Source organism: Chiloscyllium punctatum, chromosome 15, assembly GCF_047496795.1.
Source record: "Chiloscyllium punctatum isolate Juve2018m chromosome 15, sChiPun1.3, whole genome shotgun sequence".
Classification (NCBI taxonomy): domain Eukaryota; kingdom Metazoa; phylum Chordata; class Chondrichthyes; order Orectolobiformes; family Hemiscylliidae; genus Chiloscyllium; species Chiloscyllium punctatum.
The window spans coordinates 88,830,502-88,850,832 of record NC_092753.1 but is presented as its reverse complement, the minus strand read 5'-3'; the positions used below and the strand labels follow the sequence as shown (position 1 = coordinate 88,850,832).

The 20,331-nt window shown below is 38.7% G+C and overlaps 1 protein-coding gene across 4 annotated transcripts in view; it reads right to left on the bottom strand.

Annotated features, from left to right (window-relative positions):
• Window positions 1-20,331, bottom strand: part of appa (amyloid beta (A4) precursor protein a) — a 169,744-nt gene that overhangs the window by 56,826 nt on the left and 92,587 nt on the right. For all 4 annotated transcript variants that reach the window (XM_072585731.1, XM_072585734.1, XM_072585730.1 and 1 more), the window contains exons 4-5: window positions 14,162-14,274; window positions 10,525-10,718 (exon numbers count right to left, since the gene is read on the bottom strand). In XM_072585731.1, coding sequence (XP_072441832.1) covers window positions 10,525-10,718; window positions 14,162-14,274 — 307 coding nt within the window. The remainder of the gene's footprint in view (window positions 1-10,524; window positions 10,719-14,161; window positions 14,275-20,331) is intronic.

The following is a 20,331-nucleotide window of genomic DNA, read 5'->3' as shown; positions in this document are numbered from 1 at the left end:
AATATGCTACTGCACAATATAGCAGCTCATTGTATTGGGTATTATATATTAGCAAGGATTGAGGAAGCATTAACACACAGGTGACAGAGTCAGGATTAATGGTTCTTTCTCAGATTGGTAAGTATTAGGAGTTGCACAGGGATCTCAATCCTTGCCTCAATTACACACTACCTATATTAATGATTTGGAGGAGGGGGCAGAGTCTAATGTATTCAAATTTGACAGATGGAGTTTAATGATAGAAAGTATGAGGTCATGCTGTGGTAGAAAGAATCAAAAGACAAGACTGTTGTTTAAATGAAGGGAGACTCCAAAAATAAAAGGCATTGTACAGGGATTTGGGTGCTGTTGGACTGAAACACTTTGAACATGAACTTTATCACACTGGAGAAGCAAGTAAATGAGGACGTAAATGGAATTTTGGCGTTTATTGTTCAAGGATGGAGTTTAAAAATAGACATGTCTTGCTACAACTGTGCACGGTTGGTGAGTTAGACCTGGAACACCATATATCGTTCTGGTCACTGTACTCCAAAATGGTCATATTGGAATTGGAAGCAACTCAAAAGAGATTTATAAGGCTGATTCATGAGATGAAGGGGTTGACTTCTCAAGAATGGCTAAACAGGTTAGGCCTTTATTCATTAGAGTTCAGAAGAACAGGGGTTATCTTGTTGAAACTTAAGATTCTTAGTGGGTGGCAAGGTAGATATTGAAAAAAGTGCTTCCACTAGTGGGGGAAGCTTTAAATTAGGAAACTGAGGTACAAAGGAACTGCTTGAGGTGATGCACTTTGCAAGGTCAAATACAGGTGGAAATTATACAATGAATGGCAGAACCCTTAGGAGTATTGATACGCAGAGGAATCTGGGTATGCAGGTCTACAGATCACTGAAAGTGGCAGTGCAGATAGAGAAGGTTGTAAAAAAATTGGAAGAGGCACTGAGGATAAAGATTGGCAAATTATGCTGCAACTTTATAGAACCTCAGTTAGGCCACACTTGGAATATTGCGTACAGTTCTGGTCACTACAGTATTAGAAGGATGTGGATACTTTGGTGAGGGTAAAGAAAAGATTTAGCAGGAGATTGCATGGTCTGAGGGATTTTAGCTGTGAAGAAAGGTTGGCTAGACTGGGTTTGTTTTCACTGGAACATAGGAGGTTGAGAGGTGACATAATAGGAGTTTATAAGATTGTGAATGGCATGGGTAGAGTGGAAAGTCTGAGTCTTTTCCCCAGGGTGGAGGAGTCAATTACACAGGGACACAGGTTCAAGGTGCGAGGGGAGAACCTTTAAGTGAGAGGCGTGAAACAAGTTTTTCCACAAAAAGAGTGGCGAGTACCTGCATTGCCAGAGGTGATGGCGGAAGCATACACAACAGCATCATTCAAGAAGCACTCGATAAATACTTGAATAGGAATGGAATAGAGGGATATGAATCCTCAAAGTGAAGACAGTTTTACTGTGGAAGGGTAAAATGTGTTGGCGCAGGCTTGGAGGGCAAAAGGACCTCTTCCTGTGTTGTATTATTCTGTGTTCTTCTTTACTTTTCCAAAAAGGTAGTCAATGCCTCGAATTTTCTGTTCTACAATTCGATGGAGACTAGATAACGGGAAGTATTTAAAGGAGAGGAAGCTAGAATTTTGAAATATTAAGCAGTTAAGGGTTTTGAGGAATTGGCATGGAAGAGAAGAGGAATGGAATCCGGGGTGGATCAACTGTGATCTTGCTAAATGGTGGTGCAGGCTTGAGAGGCTAATTACTGGTGCTCTTATTTCTCATGTTTAAGTTGTCAATTCAGCAAAGTATTTCAAAAGGAAAATGCTATTAATATCGTTATACAGATTTAAATGAGGTTATCTGTATGGATTGCATTCTTTTACTTATTCCTCTCTGTTACTAAGTCCCAAGTCCTCACTTATCTTACTGTGCAATTTTAAAATATCCAGACATGTCAAAATGAGAAGAAGTCATTACATACTCCACTTTAATGACATTCCCATGTTATTGCCTTTTATGAAGTTCAAATGTTTGTCCTGAGGTGCACAGAGTAAGAAGTAGAGTTTGTAATCTGGTTAAGTGATAAATCATTAATTAAACAGCTTGTGATAGAGCCGCCTTGATCCCAATCAAAATATAGAATTACCTTACATACTAATGCAGCTTAATGAATTTTATAAATCCTCTAAAAAATAAGAGGAGATTTTTATAGCTATAAAAAAGTTCAATGACCATGGGGAAATGATAGATATGCTGAATGATTTATTTTACTTCAATATTCACAAAAAAGAAAGGTAGAATAGCTTACCAGAAGTCCCAAAGAAATTATCAGAGGATCAAAGACAAGGCTGAAATAAACTTTGCTAAACTATATCATCAATACGGTAATGGGAAACTGAAGAGTAACAAATCCCCAGGACCTAATAGTTTCCATTTACAGTTGCTAAATGCTGATATTCCAACCGTAATCTTTCAGAGTTCCTTGAATTCAGGAATTGGAAATTTGCTCACGTCACCCCACTCTTTAAGGGTGACAGAGGGAAAACGGGGAATTACAGAGCACTTCACCTAACTTCTGTGGTCGGGAAATTGTTGGGAGTCTATAATCAAGGATAAGGTAACTGATCACCTTGAAAGATTTCAGTTAATTAGGGAGAGTTAGCATGGATTCACGACGTGTAGCTCAGACTGGACAACTGCTTTGCAGTACACCTATGCTCTGACCATAAAAATAACCTCAAGCTTCCAGTTGCCTGCCACTTCAACACACCACAGCTCAACACCAAAATTTCTGTCTTAGGCCAACTGCAGTGCTCTAGCGAGGCTAAATGCAAGCTGGAGGAACAACACCTTATTTTCTGCGAAAGCTCCTTACAGCCTTCAGGACTTCAACACTGAGTTTAATAATTTGAAAACCTGAACGTCGTTATCCTTGTTTGTTATCTTCTCTCAAACCCCAAGTACTCAGCACAGCCAGCCCAGTTCCAACAAATTACACTTCGTGTTAGCAGCCTCCTAGCAACTTTGTCTCTCAGCTTACCATCAACACATCTCTTTAGTTGAATAATCTTTTTCTCCTGGTATCATCTCCATGCACTCCATCACACCTTGGCCCCACATCCTCCCCTCTACCTTGATAAGCACAAAGACCACCCTTCTCTAGTTATTTTCAATTCGGAAGAATGGTTCCTGGACTTGAAACATTAACTTTGCTCCTCATTTTACAAATAATGCCAGACCTGCTAAGTTCATTCAACACTTTTTGATTGTTTCTGGATTTGATGTTTTTGCTTCCATTTCCTAGGTCAAAGCTTGGTAGCCCATCCGGTTTCATTGTTTTCTTTAGATTTTGTAGCAGTTTTGATACAGTTGAGTGTCATGCTAGGTCATTTCAGAGGAGCAGGAGAATCGACGTTTCGGGCATAAGCCCTTTTTCAGGAATGAGGAGGGTGTGCCAAGCAGGCTAAAATAAAAGGTAGGGAGGAGGGACGTTGGGAATGCAATAGGTGGAAAGAGGTTAAGGTGAGGGTGATAGGCCGGAGAGGTCGGGAAGAAGATTGCAGATCAAGAAGGCGGTGCTGAGTCCGAGGGTTGGGACTGAGATAAGGTGGGGGGAGTGGAAATGAGAAAGCTTTCTCATTTCCCTGACTGCAGATTTCTCCAGCTTTCTCATTTCCCCTCCCCCCACCTTATCTCAGGCCCAACCCTCAGACTCAGCACCGCCTTCTTGACCTGCAATCTTCTTCCCGACCTCTCCGCCCCCAACCCCTCTCCGGTCTATCACCCTCACCTTAACCTCCTTCCACCTATCGCATTCCCAACACCCCTCCCCCATGTCCCTCCTCCCTACCTTTTATCTTTGCCTGCTTGGCACACCCTCCTCATTCCTGAAGAAGGGCTTATGCCCGAAACGTCAATTCTCCTGCTCCTTGGATGCTGCCTGAACTGCTGCGCTTTTCTAGCAACACATTTTTCAGCTCTGATCTCCAGCATCTGCAGTCCTCACTTTCTTCTAGGTCATTTCAGAGGGCAGTTAAGATTCTGGAGGTACAAGTAGGCCTTTCCAGATGACTGCATTAGTGAACCAGGGCTTTAAATGGCAAATGACAGACTCATTATTTGAATAGTTTCCAACAGCAGATTTTCTTAAATTTGCATTTCACCATCTGCCATTTGAAATCAAACCTATATCCCCAGAAAACTAGCTTGGGGCTCTCGATTTCTTGCCCAGTAATGTTACCACTATGATGCTGTCTCCCTGTGCATTGAATTAGCTCGTAAATGTGTTAGAAACAATTTGTTATAAATTGCAGTACTTTAATAAAAAGCCTTTGAGTTTAAGAAATTATAGAATCTGAGATTATTGCAAAATGTTAACTCCCATTCCTTTTTCTGGCTATATGTATTTATGAAAGACAAATAGTACATATTATCCTATTAATCTGTGTGTACCTAATGAGTGCTCAGAGCAAACATATTTTGGAAATTAATGCATTACAAGTGCCAAACATTTACAAGGTCAGTTTTCATTGGCCTGGACTGTACACGTTGCCATTCTATTATTTGTCTGAAGCTTGTTCTTTACTCTACTGCAGCACCAATTAACATTTTTACACACGTTGTGAGATATTAAACTCCTAGTATGAAAGAGCAATGGTAAAGTTCTTTCCATTAATTAAGAAGTTATGCTTAATATGGCCCACTGATCTAACTTCTTGACCTTGACCACTAGGAAGACAAGGGCAATAGAGCTTGGGAGCAGCAATAAAGGATTCTTTCCAAATCATAAACCACTTTCATTGGGAAATATATTGCAATATCGTCAATGTCATAATTTAAATGCTGTAATTCCTTCTCTAACAGCAGTGGTTCAAAGCAGCAGCCCACCACTAATATCACAAGGACAATTACAACCAGATATTAAAGTGCAGGTGTTGCCAGTGATGTCTGAATCCTACGAAAAAAAAACTCACTGCACAGTTTTGAAGGTCAGCAAGGGGGTTCACTTCAGTTTTCTGGACAATAGTAATCCTTCAGCAAATTTTACTAAAAAAAAATCGGTCACTGGTTAAAAGGGTTAGTAACCAGTGCTCAGATTTTAAAAGACAGAGTTTGGAGACATGAAAAAGACATGTTCAATGTCAGAGTTAATATGATCTGGAATGTCTGTTTTCTACACTAACAATAACAACAAATCCAATGAAGTACTGTTGAAGTGATGGGCTTAGAACATTGCAAGATATTGACTTTATCTGTTATAATTGGTGACTGCACTCAGGCAAGATGCAGGTGTAAGATGTAGGAGTGGAAGTAAGCCATTCAACCTATCAAGTCTGCTCAGCAATTCAATGAGGTTAAAGCTGATTTGAAAATCCTCAACTCCACTTGCCTGTCTGATTCCCTTACTGATTAGGAATCAGTCTCAGTTTTGGTAAGATTAAGTTATAGGCTTAGATGTAAGAAAACACAAAGACAATTAGTGCAAGTTCCCATTCGTTCTTGCTATCCAATAATCTTTGTTGGAAAACATCTTTGTGAATTGCTATGCATGGAAAAGATTGAGCTTAACTGGTGACATAGTGTCATAGAGATGTACAGAACAGAAACAGGCCCTTCAGTTCAACCCATCCATGCTGACCAGATATTCCAACTCAATTTAGTCCCACCTGCCACATTGGCCCATATCCTTCTAAACCCTTCCTATTCATATACTCATTCAAATGCCTTTTAAATGTTGTAGTTGTACGAGCCTCCACTACTTCCTTTGGCAGCTAATTCCAAACATGTACCACACTCTGCGTGAAAACTTTGCCCCTTAGGTCTCTTATATCTTTCCCCTCTCACCCTAACCGTACACCCTCTAGTCCTAGACTCCCCGAACCCAGGGAAAAGACCTTGCCTATTTACCCTATCCATGCCCATCATAATTTTGTAAACCTCTATAAGGTCACCCCTCAGCCTTCGACGCTCCAGGGAAAACAGCCCCAGCCTGTTCAGCCTAGCTTAAACCCTCCAACCCTGGCAACATTTTTGTAAATCTTTGCTGAACCCTTTCAAGTGTCACAACATCTTTCTGACAGAAAGGAGACCAAAATTGTGCATAATATTCCAACAGTGGTCTAACCAATGTCCTGTACAGCCGCAACATGACTGCCCAACTCCTGTACCAATACACTGACCAATAAAGGGAAGCATACCAAACGTCTTCTTCACTATCCTAGCTACCTGCGACTCCACTTTCAAGGCGCTATGAACTGCACTCCAAGTTCTTTGTTCAGCAACACTCCCAAGGACCTTACCATTAAGTGTATAAGTCCTGCTAAGTTTGCTTTCCCAAAACGCAGCACCTCACATTTATCTGAATTAAACTCCATCTGTCACTTCTCAGCCCATTGGCCCATCTGATCAAGATCTTGCAATCTGAGATAATCTTCTTCGCTGTCCACTACATCTCCAATTGGGGTCATCTGCAAACTTACTAACTATACCTCTTAAGCTCACATCCAAATCTTTTTATATAAATGATGAAAAGTAGTGGACCCAGCACCGATCATTGTCTGAAAAACCACACTCTGTCTTCTACCTTTGAGCCAGTTCTGTATCTAAATGACTACTTCTCCCTGTATTCCGATGGGAAACCTTGTTGAACGCCTTCCTGAGGTCCATATAGATCACATCTACCGCTGTCCTCATCAATCCTCAAAAAAACTCAATTAAGTTTGTGAGACATGATTTCCCATGCACAAAGCCATGTTGACTATCCCTAATCAGTCCTTTCCTTTCCAAATACATGTACATCCTGTCCCTCAGGATTCCCTCCAGCAACTTGCCCACCACCAACATTAGGCTCACTGGGCTATAGTTCCCTGACTTGTCCTTACCACCCTTCTTGAATAGTGGCACCACGTTAGCCAACCTCCAGTCTTCCGGCACCTCACCTGTGACTATCAATGATACAAATATCTCAGTAAGAGGCCCAGCAATCACTTCTTTAGTTTCCCACAGAGTTCTAGGGTACACCTGATCAGATCCTGGGGATTTATCCACCTTCATGCGTTTCAAGACATCCAGCCCTACCTCCTCTGTAATATGGATATTTTTCAAGATGTCATCATCTATTTCCCTACATTCTATATCTTCCATGTCCTTTTCCACAGTAAATACTGATGTAAAATACTCGTTTAGTATCTCCCCCATTTTCTGCGGTTCCACACAAAGTCTGCCTTGCTGATCTTTGAGGGGCCCTATTCTCTCCCTAGTTACCCTTTTGTCCTTAATGTATCTGTAAAAATTCTTTGGATTCTCCTTAATTTTATTTACCAAAGCTATCTAATGTCCCTTTTTGCCCTCCTCATTTCCCTCTTAAGTATACTCCTATTGCGTTTATACTCTTCTAAGGATTCACTTGATCTATCCTGTCTATACCTGACATATGCTTCCTTCTTGTTCTTAACCAAACCTTCAATTTCTTTAGTCATCTTGCATTCCCTCTATCTACCACCTTTCCTTTTACCCTGACAGGAATATACTTTCTCTGGATTCTCATTATCTCATTTCTGAAGGCTTCCCATTTTCCAGTCATCCCTTTACCTGTGAACATCTGCCCCCAATCAGCTTTTGAAAGTTCTTGCCCAATACTGTTAAAATTGGCCTTTCTCCAATTTAGAATTTCAAATTTTAGATCTGGTCTATTCTTTTCCATCACTACTTTAAATCTAATAGAATTATGGTCGCTGGCCCCAAAGCGCTCCCCCACAGACACCTCAGTCACCTGCCCTGCCTTATTTCCCAAGAGTAGTTCCAGTTTTGCACCTTCTCTAGTCGGTACATCCACATCTTGAATTGTAACATTTTCTTGTACACACTTAACAAATTTCTCTCCGTCTAAACCCTTAATACTATGGCAGTCCCAGTCTATGTTTGGAAAGTTAAAATCCCCTGCCACAACTACCCTATTATTCTTACAGCTAGGATCTGGGATGTGATATGAGAATCAACAACTTCGAAGTACTGCATATGTACTTTAATTACCTTCATCAATACTGATAGAGGAACATCATATCATTTAGTTAATTTTATAGTTACTGAAAATTTTACAATCTGAACACTAGATTTGAAGTCAGGACAAAGGTAATATTCAAGATGAAGCTCTCATTCTGTGATAATTTGCAAACAATGACAGATGGTTGGAATTGCTCAACAATAAATCCCTTCAGGCGCTACTGAAACCTAATTCGGAAATTTGTAATACAATAAACAACTGCCATTTCATTGATCTTTAAAATGAGTGAAAAGCTAATTACGTGAGTCATACAAAGCAGGAAGTTGCAGGGCAGGAATAGCAGCGTCCTAACTGGCCTCAGCACCTCAGGGTAAGAAAGAGGTTGAGGGTGGGGTGGGGTGGGGTACATTAACAGTATCTGCAGAGTGTCTGCATCAGATGATAATTCAACTGGGTTTGGCTATGACAGGTGTGTGGCTCAATAACGAGTCAACATTTGCTCATGAACTTGAGTCACTTGCATAAAAAATATGAAGGCTTACTTAAAGAATCAATACTTAAAGAATATTTGTTGCAATAATTTAAGATACCACTGACTTGATGCAAACTCATCCTATTTCTTATGAATACATTAGAGTAAAATCTATTAATTCAACTCTTCACGAGTGATGACAATGGTTTAAAACTCATAGCATTCCAAACAATTCAGCATTTTTTGGAAATGAACTTGAATCTCTGAGTTGAATGATTCTTCTTCTGAAATATTAACTGTTTAACTCTTCACAGGTGTTGCCAGAGTTCTCAGTATATACAGCATTTTCTGCTTTTAGTTCAGATTTCCACCATCTGCAGTATTTTGCTTTTGCTTTTGCTGAATGCTTGCTGCGGAATGTAATTTCCTTTTGAAACAAACATATGTAAAACCACAAGGAGGAAGTACTTGCATTCATATAGTGTTTTACAGCCAATATGGTACGTTTGAAATTCAGCCACTGTTGTCATGTAGGAAAGAGAACACCAGGTTCCACACAAGAACCCCCAATTGATAATAAGCAGATGATCTTTTTTAGGTAATGGTTGAAGGATAAATATTTTTTGAAATGCAAGTACTCTCCTTTTTTTCCTCCAAAACAATACCACAGGCTCCTTTACCCCTATGTGAGAGTGTGTGTGGGGCCTAAAATTCAACGTTCCATTTGAAGGTGGCACTATCAAAAGTGCAGCACCAGACTGGAGGTCTAGATTTTGTGTTCATGCTTCTGGAGTGAGACTTGAACCTACACCATTTCATTGTGAAGTGTTAAAACTGAGCCACGATTAAATAAGCTAAACTGTCTGAAATTCTTTCAAGTCTAATGTTTAAATACAAAGGACTGACTAGATAAAACACTGAAATACGGGGAAATTTGTAAGTACTGTGGAACAGTCAGTTTCCAAAGCTTTTGTTAACAAATGTTTGGTATTAACACTTGAGGAATTTCAGAAAGAAATGTTCGGTTTAAAAACAGTCGAATCTCTGCTGAACACGTGGAACTTAGAAATCATCAACAGTTTACAGATAAAAATGTAACCCAAATGGATCAGAAGCCATAAATTAAAGTTGAATTGACATCTTAAAGCATCTATTGATAGTCATTAACGACAATGATGCTTATTTAAGAAAATCTTAATTTTTAAAATTATTTGTTCACAAATGTGGGCATCATTGGCTAGGCCGGCATTTATTGCCATCCCCAATTGACCGGAGTGTTGTTCGGAGTCAATCACACGGTTGTGGTCTGGAATCAAAGGCAGACCGGACCAGGGAGAGATGGCAGATTTCTTTCCCTTAAGAACATCAATGAATCAGATAGGTTTTACCAACAATCAACACCAGTTTCATGGTCATCATTAGATTAATTTTGGAGTTTAAAAAAACTGAATCCAAATTCTACCGTGTGATTTGAACCTGGGTCCCCAGATCACTAGGAGAAAGTGAGGACTGCAGATGCTGGAGATCAGAGCTGAAAATGTGTTGCTGGAAAAGCGCAGCAGGTTAGGCAGCATCCAAGGAACAGGAGAATCGAGGTTTCGGCTCTGTCGATTCTCCTGTTCTTTGGATGCTGCCTGACCTGCTGCGCTTTTCCAGCAACACATTTTCAGCTCCCCAGATCACTACCAGTGTCGCTGGACTAATCATCTAGCACTAATACCACTAAGTCATTGCTTCCTTGGAAATGGATAAATTAATACTTTTAAAAATGTGTCCATTTAGACATTACCATAGTATTGCCATATGATTCTAGACATCTGGACCTTCCAAAATATAACTTTAAAATAATTTTTCCAGTAAACATTTTCACAAAAAGACCAAATGTTTGCATATTCTTGATTCACACTGGCCAAATTTGTTCTATGATAGAAATGTAACTTAAAGGGCACAAACTTCATTTATCATTAATATTTGCCTCATGTAAGTTTAATTTTGTTATTCGAACAAAGGTTGCTTAGAAAATTAAAATGCAGGAAGATAATCCTCACCTGCCATCTGCATAGTCAGCATCATCACCTCCCCACCACACATCAGAGTCTTCTTCATCCATGTCGGAGTCATCAATCTTATCGTTTTCTTCTGGAATGGGGCAACAAACAAATTCCACCCCACGAAACTCATCGATACCGCAAGGCAGCAGCATCCCAAAGTCATGCAGGTTCATTATCTTATCACCACAGGTCTGAAGAAGTGTAAAAAAAAGAGACTCTCACATAGTTCTTATTTCAATTAAGATCTTTTTCCCCTTACATTAGACATTTTCTCTAGTTAAGCTTTGAATGACTTTAATTGATGCCACAAAAGAAAGTACCAGATTTTCATTTCATTTTCCTGAGTGCATGCATGACTTACGAGTGGGCTTTGGTAGAACGCCTTTGCCAGCATGTTCCCAAAAACAAGCAAGAAAGGAATGTTTCTGTTTGCATATACACACCATGCAAAGAAGTTTTTAATGCACAAGTGTTTAAGTGAATCACGGGAAAATAAAGAAGCACATTTGTGAGGGCAGAAGGCGAGTTAAGAGAAGATTAATAAAATGGATGGAGTGGAACAATAAAGAAAATTTAATCTGAAACAAAGATTAGCAAAGCTCATAATGCTTTGGACTGACTACCAATCAGTGAAAATGCTGGAGTAAAAGAAACATGATGCATCAATCACTTGCAGTGATAAAATATTAAAGGGAATAATTTCAGCAACTGAAAACCCTAAGTGAGAAGCCAAATTACTGGGTAACTACATGCCAGGTAACACTGCAAGCTAAAATTTGCATTACTGTTAAAATTTGAAGCATATATCCCAACTTTTCTTCATTATCTTGATTCCCTTTAGCTTTCCCTCCCACCAGGAAATGTTATAAATAAATTCAAATTACTGAGACTGCTTGAAATCTGAAACAAAAATAGAAAATGCTAGAAATACTCAGCATTTCTATTTTTGTCATACATAATTAAACTTGATCATTTATTAGAACCTTTGAGAGATTGGAGAAGCGACTAGGTGAACAGAAAAACTTAATTAGGTCCATTTGTTCAGTCTTAACTTGCATTAAAATATAAAATTTAATCAAGATACTTCCTGAATATTAACATAGTTTACTCAACTATCTTTGTATTTGGCCTGAATGTGCTCTGATGATCAAACAGAAAATAAAGCCCTAATTGTTTTGCAACATATTAATAGTTGCAGGCAGCTTTTGTGGGGAGGGATGTGGAGAAGGGATACGGAGAAGGGATACGAGAACATAACCGTCAATTTTGTTCACACACAACAGTTCTGTATTACATGATAAAAGCAAAATACTTTGGATGTGGAGTTGTGCTGCTGCTGCGAGAGATGAAAATTTCACTAGCACTTTGTTTTTCTTCTGTACCACTAAACCAGAATATGGGACTATAAGAAGTCAATGTTGTATGTCCAAGGCTAAATTTTGATAGATGCAATTCAAGATCTTGAAGGACTGATTTAATGCACAAAGAACGAGAAAACTTGGTGCTTGATACTCTTGCTTCCTCTGACCCCATCCAGTTCTACTGAGTGGTGAAGCAAAGACATGCTCACCCACATCAGGTCATGAATTGGCACAAGTCTCGTCATATCTGCTTTTTAGGGTTAGACAAGCAAAAATCTTGATGAATAACTGACATCCAGTCTATATTTTTGGGACATGGGTTTAAATCCCATTACTGCAGGTGAAGGAAATTGAATTCTGTAATCTTTGGATTACATTGGAATCTCCCTGCTTTTTGTCAATAAATAAGACATTGTTGGGCTAATGTACTAAGCAGTTTGCCTGATGCAGAGGTCTTTCATACTCCTGCTGGAATGCTGTCAGGTCCCAAACTATTTGCTGTATCATTGCCTCCAGCTGTTTTAAACAATTACATGAACTGAATCAAATCAGTTGAAGTCTGAAATATGAGATCTTGGAGATTTATTAGCAAGCCTGGATGGATCATCCAAACTGTACTTCTGGTTCAAGAAGTTTCTTTGAAAATTTATTACTGGTATGTGAATGTGGCTGGGCTTGCGTATATTGCCCATCCCTAGCTGCTTGTCACTTAGCAGTAGTGAGCTGCTGCAATCCATTTGGTGGAGGTACATCCTCAGTGTTTTTAGGGGGAGAATTCCACAATTTGATGATGGTGTTCACATGTAACTGTTGCCCTTGTCCTTCTAGATAATGGCAGTTGTAGATTTGAAAGTCTTGGTAAATTCATGCAGTGCATCTTATAAATGGTTCTGCATTTCAGCCATGTCTTTAGCAGTGACACAAGACTCGGGCATCATTGAGGGTGGGGATGTTTATGACACATTTCCGTTTGGTCAGCTGTTTAATTGCCCACCACCATTCAAACATTGACAAAACAGGACTTCAAAGCTTTGATCTGACCCATTGATTATCGAATCACTGAGCTGCACGTACAGCATTCTCAATCCATAGTTTAGCATGCATGTCATCCTGGAGGTCAGTTAGTTGTCAGCTGGTTTGTGATATAAAACAATGTCACTGGCGCAGGTTCAATTTCTGTACTGTCTGAGGTCACCATGAAGGTCCCACCTTCTCAATCTTCCCCTTGCGTGAGATGTGGTGAACCCCAGTTTAACCACGATCAGTTGTCTAATTAAAAAGCAGTTCATTTTCCTCTAGGACTAGGGAACCTTTTCCTTTAATCCCGTGTTGCAGCTTCACATGGTTAGTTCATGACTTTAATATATCTGCTGCTGCTTCTGGCATCATCTCCTAGATTCTTTGATGAACTAGAACTGATCCCAGTTTAGATGGAGGCATATGCTGGGCCACGTGTTTGTTAGTTTATTGTGGAGTAGTTTTGCAACTGCTGTTAGCCCAGGACCTTCCAAACACCCAATTTAGATTCACTTCAGCTGGAAGAGTTTCCATTACATTTAGTATAGTGGTAGACCCACACAACACAATTGAGCAAATCCTGTGAGGTTACCACTCATACAAATACAGTTTTAATTAGATATATCTGTAAAGGTAGTTTGGTAAGGATAGGTTCAAGCAGGTGTTTCCCTCATTGGCTCCTTGTCACTTGCCACACATTGTCTGGCATGCGTGCCCTTTGGACTTGGTGCTATGGATGCAATCAGCCACATGTCTGCCCACGTTTGAACTTTCACATGAAACCTCATACAGTACAGAGCTAATGCTCAAGACTCCCAAGGCCACTTCTTTGAAAACAAAAAACACAAATTGCTGGAAACACAGCTGGTCTGGCAGCACGGTGGAGAGAAATGAGATTTAATGTTTCAGGTCCAAAGATCCTTCTTCAAAACACCTATTTTCTGAAGGGGGTCACTGGACCCAAAACCCTAAAGGTATCCTCTTATAGTCTCCACAAATAAATTATGCATTAAAAGCAGTTGATCAACCAATGACATAATTCAAGGGAGAAGAGAAAGATTCTTTCTTCAAAAGAACAGAAAAAAATGCCTGACAGCTCTGCCAAAATATCACATCCATCACAAATACACTCAATTCAAATGAGAAAACCATATCATAAACAATTAGCTCATGAAAAGATAAGGAATTCAAAATCACTAGTTTTTAGACAACTATTTGCTTAGCCTCTGGAGAACCTTTCAGCAAAATGACTCTACCTCTTTTGCTACAGTGTGCCAATACAGATGGCTCTCACAGGTGTCCATCTTCTCCCGATGTAGAAACTTGCATTTGTCTGGGACAAGGAGGGCATCACTGACGAATTCACCAACTGTATTGGGAGAACAGGAAAGCTTTAGTAGCAAAGCAAGAGATCAGAACATATTTCTTCAAAATTAGCCTCACATGGTGCCATGCAACAAAGAAGTTCAATATTAAACAAGGCACCAAAGTGTAATCACAGATCTCTGACTTTCATACACCTAATGTGCGAAAGTAAAACACAGTTTACACAGAATACAGTTAATTATATTTCATCAAATTATGTATTAGTCCAGCTTGTGCCAACTAAGAGCATGTGTTGAAAGGAAGATTGAGAGTCACAAGGTGAAGCTTGAAAGCAGGTGACCAGTTCCACACTGAGTTAGTCAAATTATAAAGAATGAGTAATTACAGATCGGTTTCCCCTCTCCAACAGCTTTTTTCAAAATAGTTAACTGCAGGTACTGACTCTGGAACATTAACCAAATCCAGATTAATTATGTGGCTCCTGACAGTAGAAATTAATATAAACTTAGGCTAGCATGCTACATTGACCTGATCACTGAAATAGCAAGCCAAGTACCTCAGAAAAATCGACACAATGTTACTATAAAACTGCTGTTCAAGTTCTGACAATATTAAATTTGATCATAATTGGTTGTCTAGTCTTGAGTGCCCTTTCAATTGCATTAGGAGGACAACGCGCTCCAAATAATCTCACTTCTTTGCTTGGATCTGAACTTGGTGGAAAATTTGTTTCAACTTTATATTCCACTTCATGCATGACCATTTACTGTACACAGGAAAACCAGTAAGGCAGGCTGGAGCTGATTATTTCAAGAAGTCTTTACCATCATCTCACTGAGCTAAAATAGAGATTGTTCAAAACAACCCAAGGCAGATTTGAGGTGGATTTGTTTCTTTTATTGAATGCTCACAGTTTATGCTTCTGCATCAATATAGTGAATCTCATGTTGGGTCAGGTACATCCCACCCCATTAGATGCAATGTCAATGAAAAAGAAAGAAGTGTGGATTGAGAACTTATCACTACTCCAAGTAAGGGGTAGAAAAAAAATGAATCATCCACTATTTCCACTAACCATTAGTGATCCCTGCTAGAAAAATATAAGTAGTCACAAGAATCAAAAGAGATCACAATCAGACTTGACAGCAGTACCTCTTGAAATGCCAATCAGAACACTGTCGACAGAACAATCGTAATGAATTATTACATGGGCAAGGCAGGGCATTCAGTACCTGTGCAACTGTTCACAAGGAAAATATTTATTTTAAAAGTGAAGCACCACCAAACATAGTTCTGTGACCACTAATGTGCTCAAATTTGTACATGTGTTGTAGCCAAGTGATAATAACTGAGGAAATGGTGGAGGCTGGTACAATTGCAACATTTAGAAGGCATCTGGATGGGTGCATGAATAGGAAGAGTTTAGAAAGGTATGGATCAAGTGCTGGCAAATGGGACTGGATTAGGTTGTGTTATCTGGTCAGCATGGATGAGTTGGATTGAAGGGTCTGTTTCTGTGCTGTACATTTCTATGACTCCATAAGTATAGAACCTAAAGGTTAGGTAAAAACTTTGAAAACCATGGAAAGTCTCAAAAACAAAGCTGGAAGTATACATTTTTAAAAAAAACTCCTAGGACTAATGAGTTGTTGCTTTGTTCTCTTTGTCCAATCAGAAAAGGCTACCTGAATTTGCTCCAAACCATTATAGGTGTATCCTTTAAGTCAAGGTGGGTCGTTGGGTGATTATGGAGTTCAAGCATTCTATAACTATCAGCTGCAAGAATAACATACACTTGCCATCAGAAAAATTAAAATAACGTTAGTGCAGTTAAGCATGACTTAAATCAGCTGTCAGATTTATGTATGATGCTTATGCAAGTCTTTCAAGACAGGATAACATGACTTGATTAGTAAAGCTTTAGTTTCCAAAACAGCCAAAACAGTATTTGAAGAGATTCTGGTAGGATTCACGTGTGCAAACTATACATTTAAATTAGTTGGAAATAGATTAGCAGGGTGTTGAAGAGCATTTCCTTTTATATAGAGGGTTTTAGAAAGTTGGTAAGGGCAGAAACCCAAATCACATTTAATATATAACTTAGTAATTTATATATTTGGTCCACAACCATGTAAATTACAGCACCTTGAAAAGCAAAAGATGAGATTAAGTTTGAATACTCTTTTCCATCTGCACGGATTTGATTGACTGCATTGTTTCTTTCTGTGCCTTAAATTTTTGATTCTAGGAAGTACAATTTAATTCATGATTAATTCTCACCTGTAGCTTTGATTTGTTCTAATAATATGCTGGGAATATACTACCAGAAGAAATACTTCTTGACCTTTGTTTCCACTTATCGTCACTCTGACAATTAAGTTACAGGGAGATATTGAAAATCATATGAAGATTGTATGCTATGATGATACCATGGCTTTGAGAGGTGTATTTTGTCCTGGTTCTTTAAATGGAGAGGTTGAGTCAAAGGTAATGAGCGGTCTGTTGCAAGCCAATAAATAGCTTGTGAAGTCTTGGGTATTTTAAAAAAATGGTTAGAACAATAGAGGCAGCATGAAGGGGTGAAGTTGAGCTCCCACAGAACAGGAATTTTGTTTCACTTTCAATAGCTGCCAGGGTTTGGAAGCTGCTATACATCTCTCCTTGCTACAGAAGAATGCTCGAGTTCTCTCTCTCTCTTACATATACACAGTCTTCTACTGATGTTCCTTTCTCCTGGACTGGAGAATTACACGAGAGACAATCTATTTTACTGACTTTGCCTTTGCTAAGAGCGTGTTTATTGGATGTTACTGTACTGGTACAGTTGCTGTTTAGTGGTTAGATAATCTATTATTCTATTAACTTTTCCAATAGAGTTAAATTATTCCAATTCATCTTTCATTTGTTTGTATTTTAAGTATAATATAAGAATAAAGTGTGTTTTGGTTCAAGCTTGGTAATTTCCCCAATCAAATTACATCTGGAACACACCTTACATTTGCCCTAAAATAAAAATTGGCATCTAGACTATCTTCTTAATATATTTTGAGGGAGTTTGGTCTCGTCAATAATGATACATTATAATAGAATAAAACAATGGCCCAATAACTAGCCAGTACTAGAAGCGATCTACCAATTTTATTTTGGGAGCAAGAAACTGCTGCTATCAATATTTTTCCATTTGCAAAGAGTGGTTCCAAGTAAAGGATACTGAATTAAGATTTTCGACTTCAATAACAATGGATACAGCAGTCACAGGCAAAAATGAATGACTTCGGCGACTGAGAAATGGTAGCTTTCCCATCATCCCCCAGATGAGAGGCCATCTTAAGTTGCTAGTGATAAGATGTAAACATGTGCCACTTAGCTTCTGCAATGTAGCTTTATGGCACTTTCAAATCTCTCACGCTTTTAGGAAGACATTGATAGAATAGAAAAAAAATGGTCATTTTTCTAAAGTTACAAGAGACCCATTGTACTAAACTTGCTTGGGTTACCAGAGTGAAAAATCATAAAATACCAGGTTATATTTGGGACTATAACCTGGTGCTTTGATTTTTTAACTTTAGCCATCCTAGCCCAACACCAGCTCCTCCACATCATGGTTTATCAGAACAAGATTTGGGCAGGTCATCACTGTTCTATGGATTGACATGTAATTTCACAAACTTAGAGATGTACAGACAGAAACAGATCCTTTGGTTCAATTTGTCTATGCTGACCAGATAGCCTAAACTGATCTAGTCACATTTTCCAGCATTTGATTCATATCCATCTAAATCGTTCTTATTCATATACCCATCCAGATGTCTTTTAAATGTTGTAACTGTACAAGTCTCCATCACTTCCTCGGACAGCTCATTTCATACATGCACCACCCGCTGCATAAAAAGGTGTCCCATAGATCCCTTTTAAAAAACTTTTCCCTTTTACCTTAAAAGTATGCCCTGTAGTTTTGGATTTCCCTACCTTGGGGAAAAGACTTTGGCTTTTCACCCTATCCATGCTCCTCATGATCTTATTAACCTCTATAAGATCACCTCGCTGCCTCTGATGCTCCAGCCTATTCAGTCTCTCCCTATAGTACAAACTCTCCAATCCCAACAACATCCTTGCAAATCTTTTCTGAACCCTTTCAAATTTAACAACATCATTCCTATAGCAGGGAGAGCAGAACTGAATGCAGTATTCCAAAAGTGGTCTCATCAATGTCCCGTTCAGCAGGTAGAGGGACAGACATGATATGCCTATGACAAAGCTTTTGAATTTTCTTTATATCCTCAGCACTAATACATATTTCCATCTGATTCTGTATCATCAGCAAACTTACATTTGGTAACCACAACCAAAGCGCTTGTTGAGATTTTCAACCACTGGACTGAAGCACTGATAACCCCACTATTCACAGCATGCCAACCTGAGAATAACCCAGTTATTCCTACTTTGTTTGCTTTTCATCAACTAATCCTCAATCCATGTTAGTAGATTACCTCCATGCGGTGTGTTTGAACTGTGTTTACTAACCTCTTATCTGGCACCTTATCAAAAGCCTCTGAATATTTAAATACTCCATGTTACTTGTTCTTCATTACCTATTCAACTAGTAACATCCTTAAACAACAAATTTGTCTCAAAATTTCCCTTTCATGAATACATGCTGATTCTGCCCAATCAGATCATTACATTCTAAGTGATCATGTATTAATTATTTTTATAATAGATCCTAGTATTTTTCCTACTGACATCAGGTTGTCATGACTAGTTCTTCATTTTCATTTTCTGTGCTTTCTTAAATAACAGGGCTACCTTTTCTACTATCGATCTGCAGGAACCATTCCAAAATCTACTTGTTCATATGGATAGTCAGTTTTGTTCTTACTTTGCTGAATGCTAAAATGCTCTCATCTCTCAGTGTACTACTACTGTTTAACAACTTTATAAGTCTTCTCCTTTGATTTAATACAATTAATCATCAACCTCTACAGTTGACTCATTTCTCCTGTTGGGTTTTTTTGCCTTAAGGGCATGAATGTATATTTGTTCTATGCCATGTAAAAGGTCTTTAAATACTAAACATTTCCAATCTACTACTGTACATGGAGACATTTTCCCCAGTTTACCATAGTCATCTTGGCCTCTTTCATGTTAACAGTTTCATTTGTTTGGATTTAAGATCCTAGTTTTGGATTAAGCATCATTTGCAAACTTTATGGAAAATTAAATCATATTTCAGTCACTCTTGCTTAAAATGTCTTCGACAAAAATAATTAACCTTTTCCTAATGCATAGTTATGTAAAATAGCCTGCTTCTCAGTTAGTTTCTCAACACAGTGCTTGAAAGAAACCATCTTGCACACAATTAAAGATCTTGTCCTCCACAGAATTGTAGCATATTACATTTATCCAGCAGAAACGTGCATTGAAATTGCTTATAACTGAGTTATACTTGTTATCTACATCTCTGATTTGCTGCTGTATACAATGCCCAACAATTATCACTACTGTTTGATGGACCATAAACTACTATTACTGGTTGCCCATGGTGTTTAACTTCACCTTAACAGACCCTCATTAATGTATTGATGCCATCTCTTATTGGCATTACCACACACCCTTTTCCTTTGTTTACCTTTACGACAAATATCAAAAATCTTGAACATTCAGTTCTCAGCCTTCGTCCATATGCAGCCGCATCTCTGCGATGGAGGGCAATTATTATAACCATTTAATTCTATCTATTTGTGCAATTAATTCACAATTTGTCTATGCTACATGCATTCAGATAGATAGCCTTTAAATCCTGCTTTCATATTTTTTCTCTATTTGATGTTGCGATTTGTTTCTATTATCTCCCACGTGAATTTACAACTTTCCCACTTTCCATAACCAGTTGTTTTTCTTATCTGAATAACCTCATAGGGTCCAAGTTAGCTTGAGGAGAATGAGAACCTATCTGAGAACACTAACAAATATGCCTGTAAGGTTACTAATCCCAGTCCTGCTACTCTATAACTTGTCATCTTGTACAGGTTCTCCCTGCACCATAAATCTAAAACCCTTCCTCCTAAGCCACTTTTCGGTCACTTATTCATTCACTCAA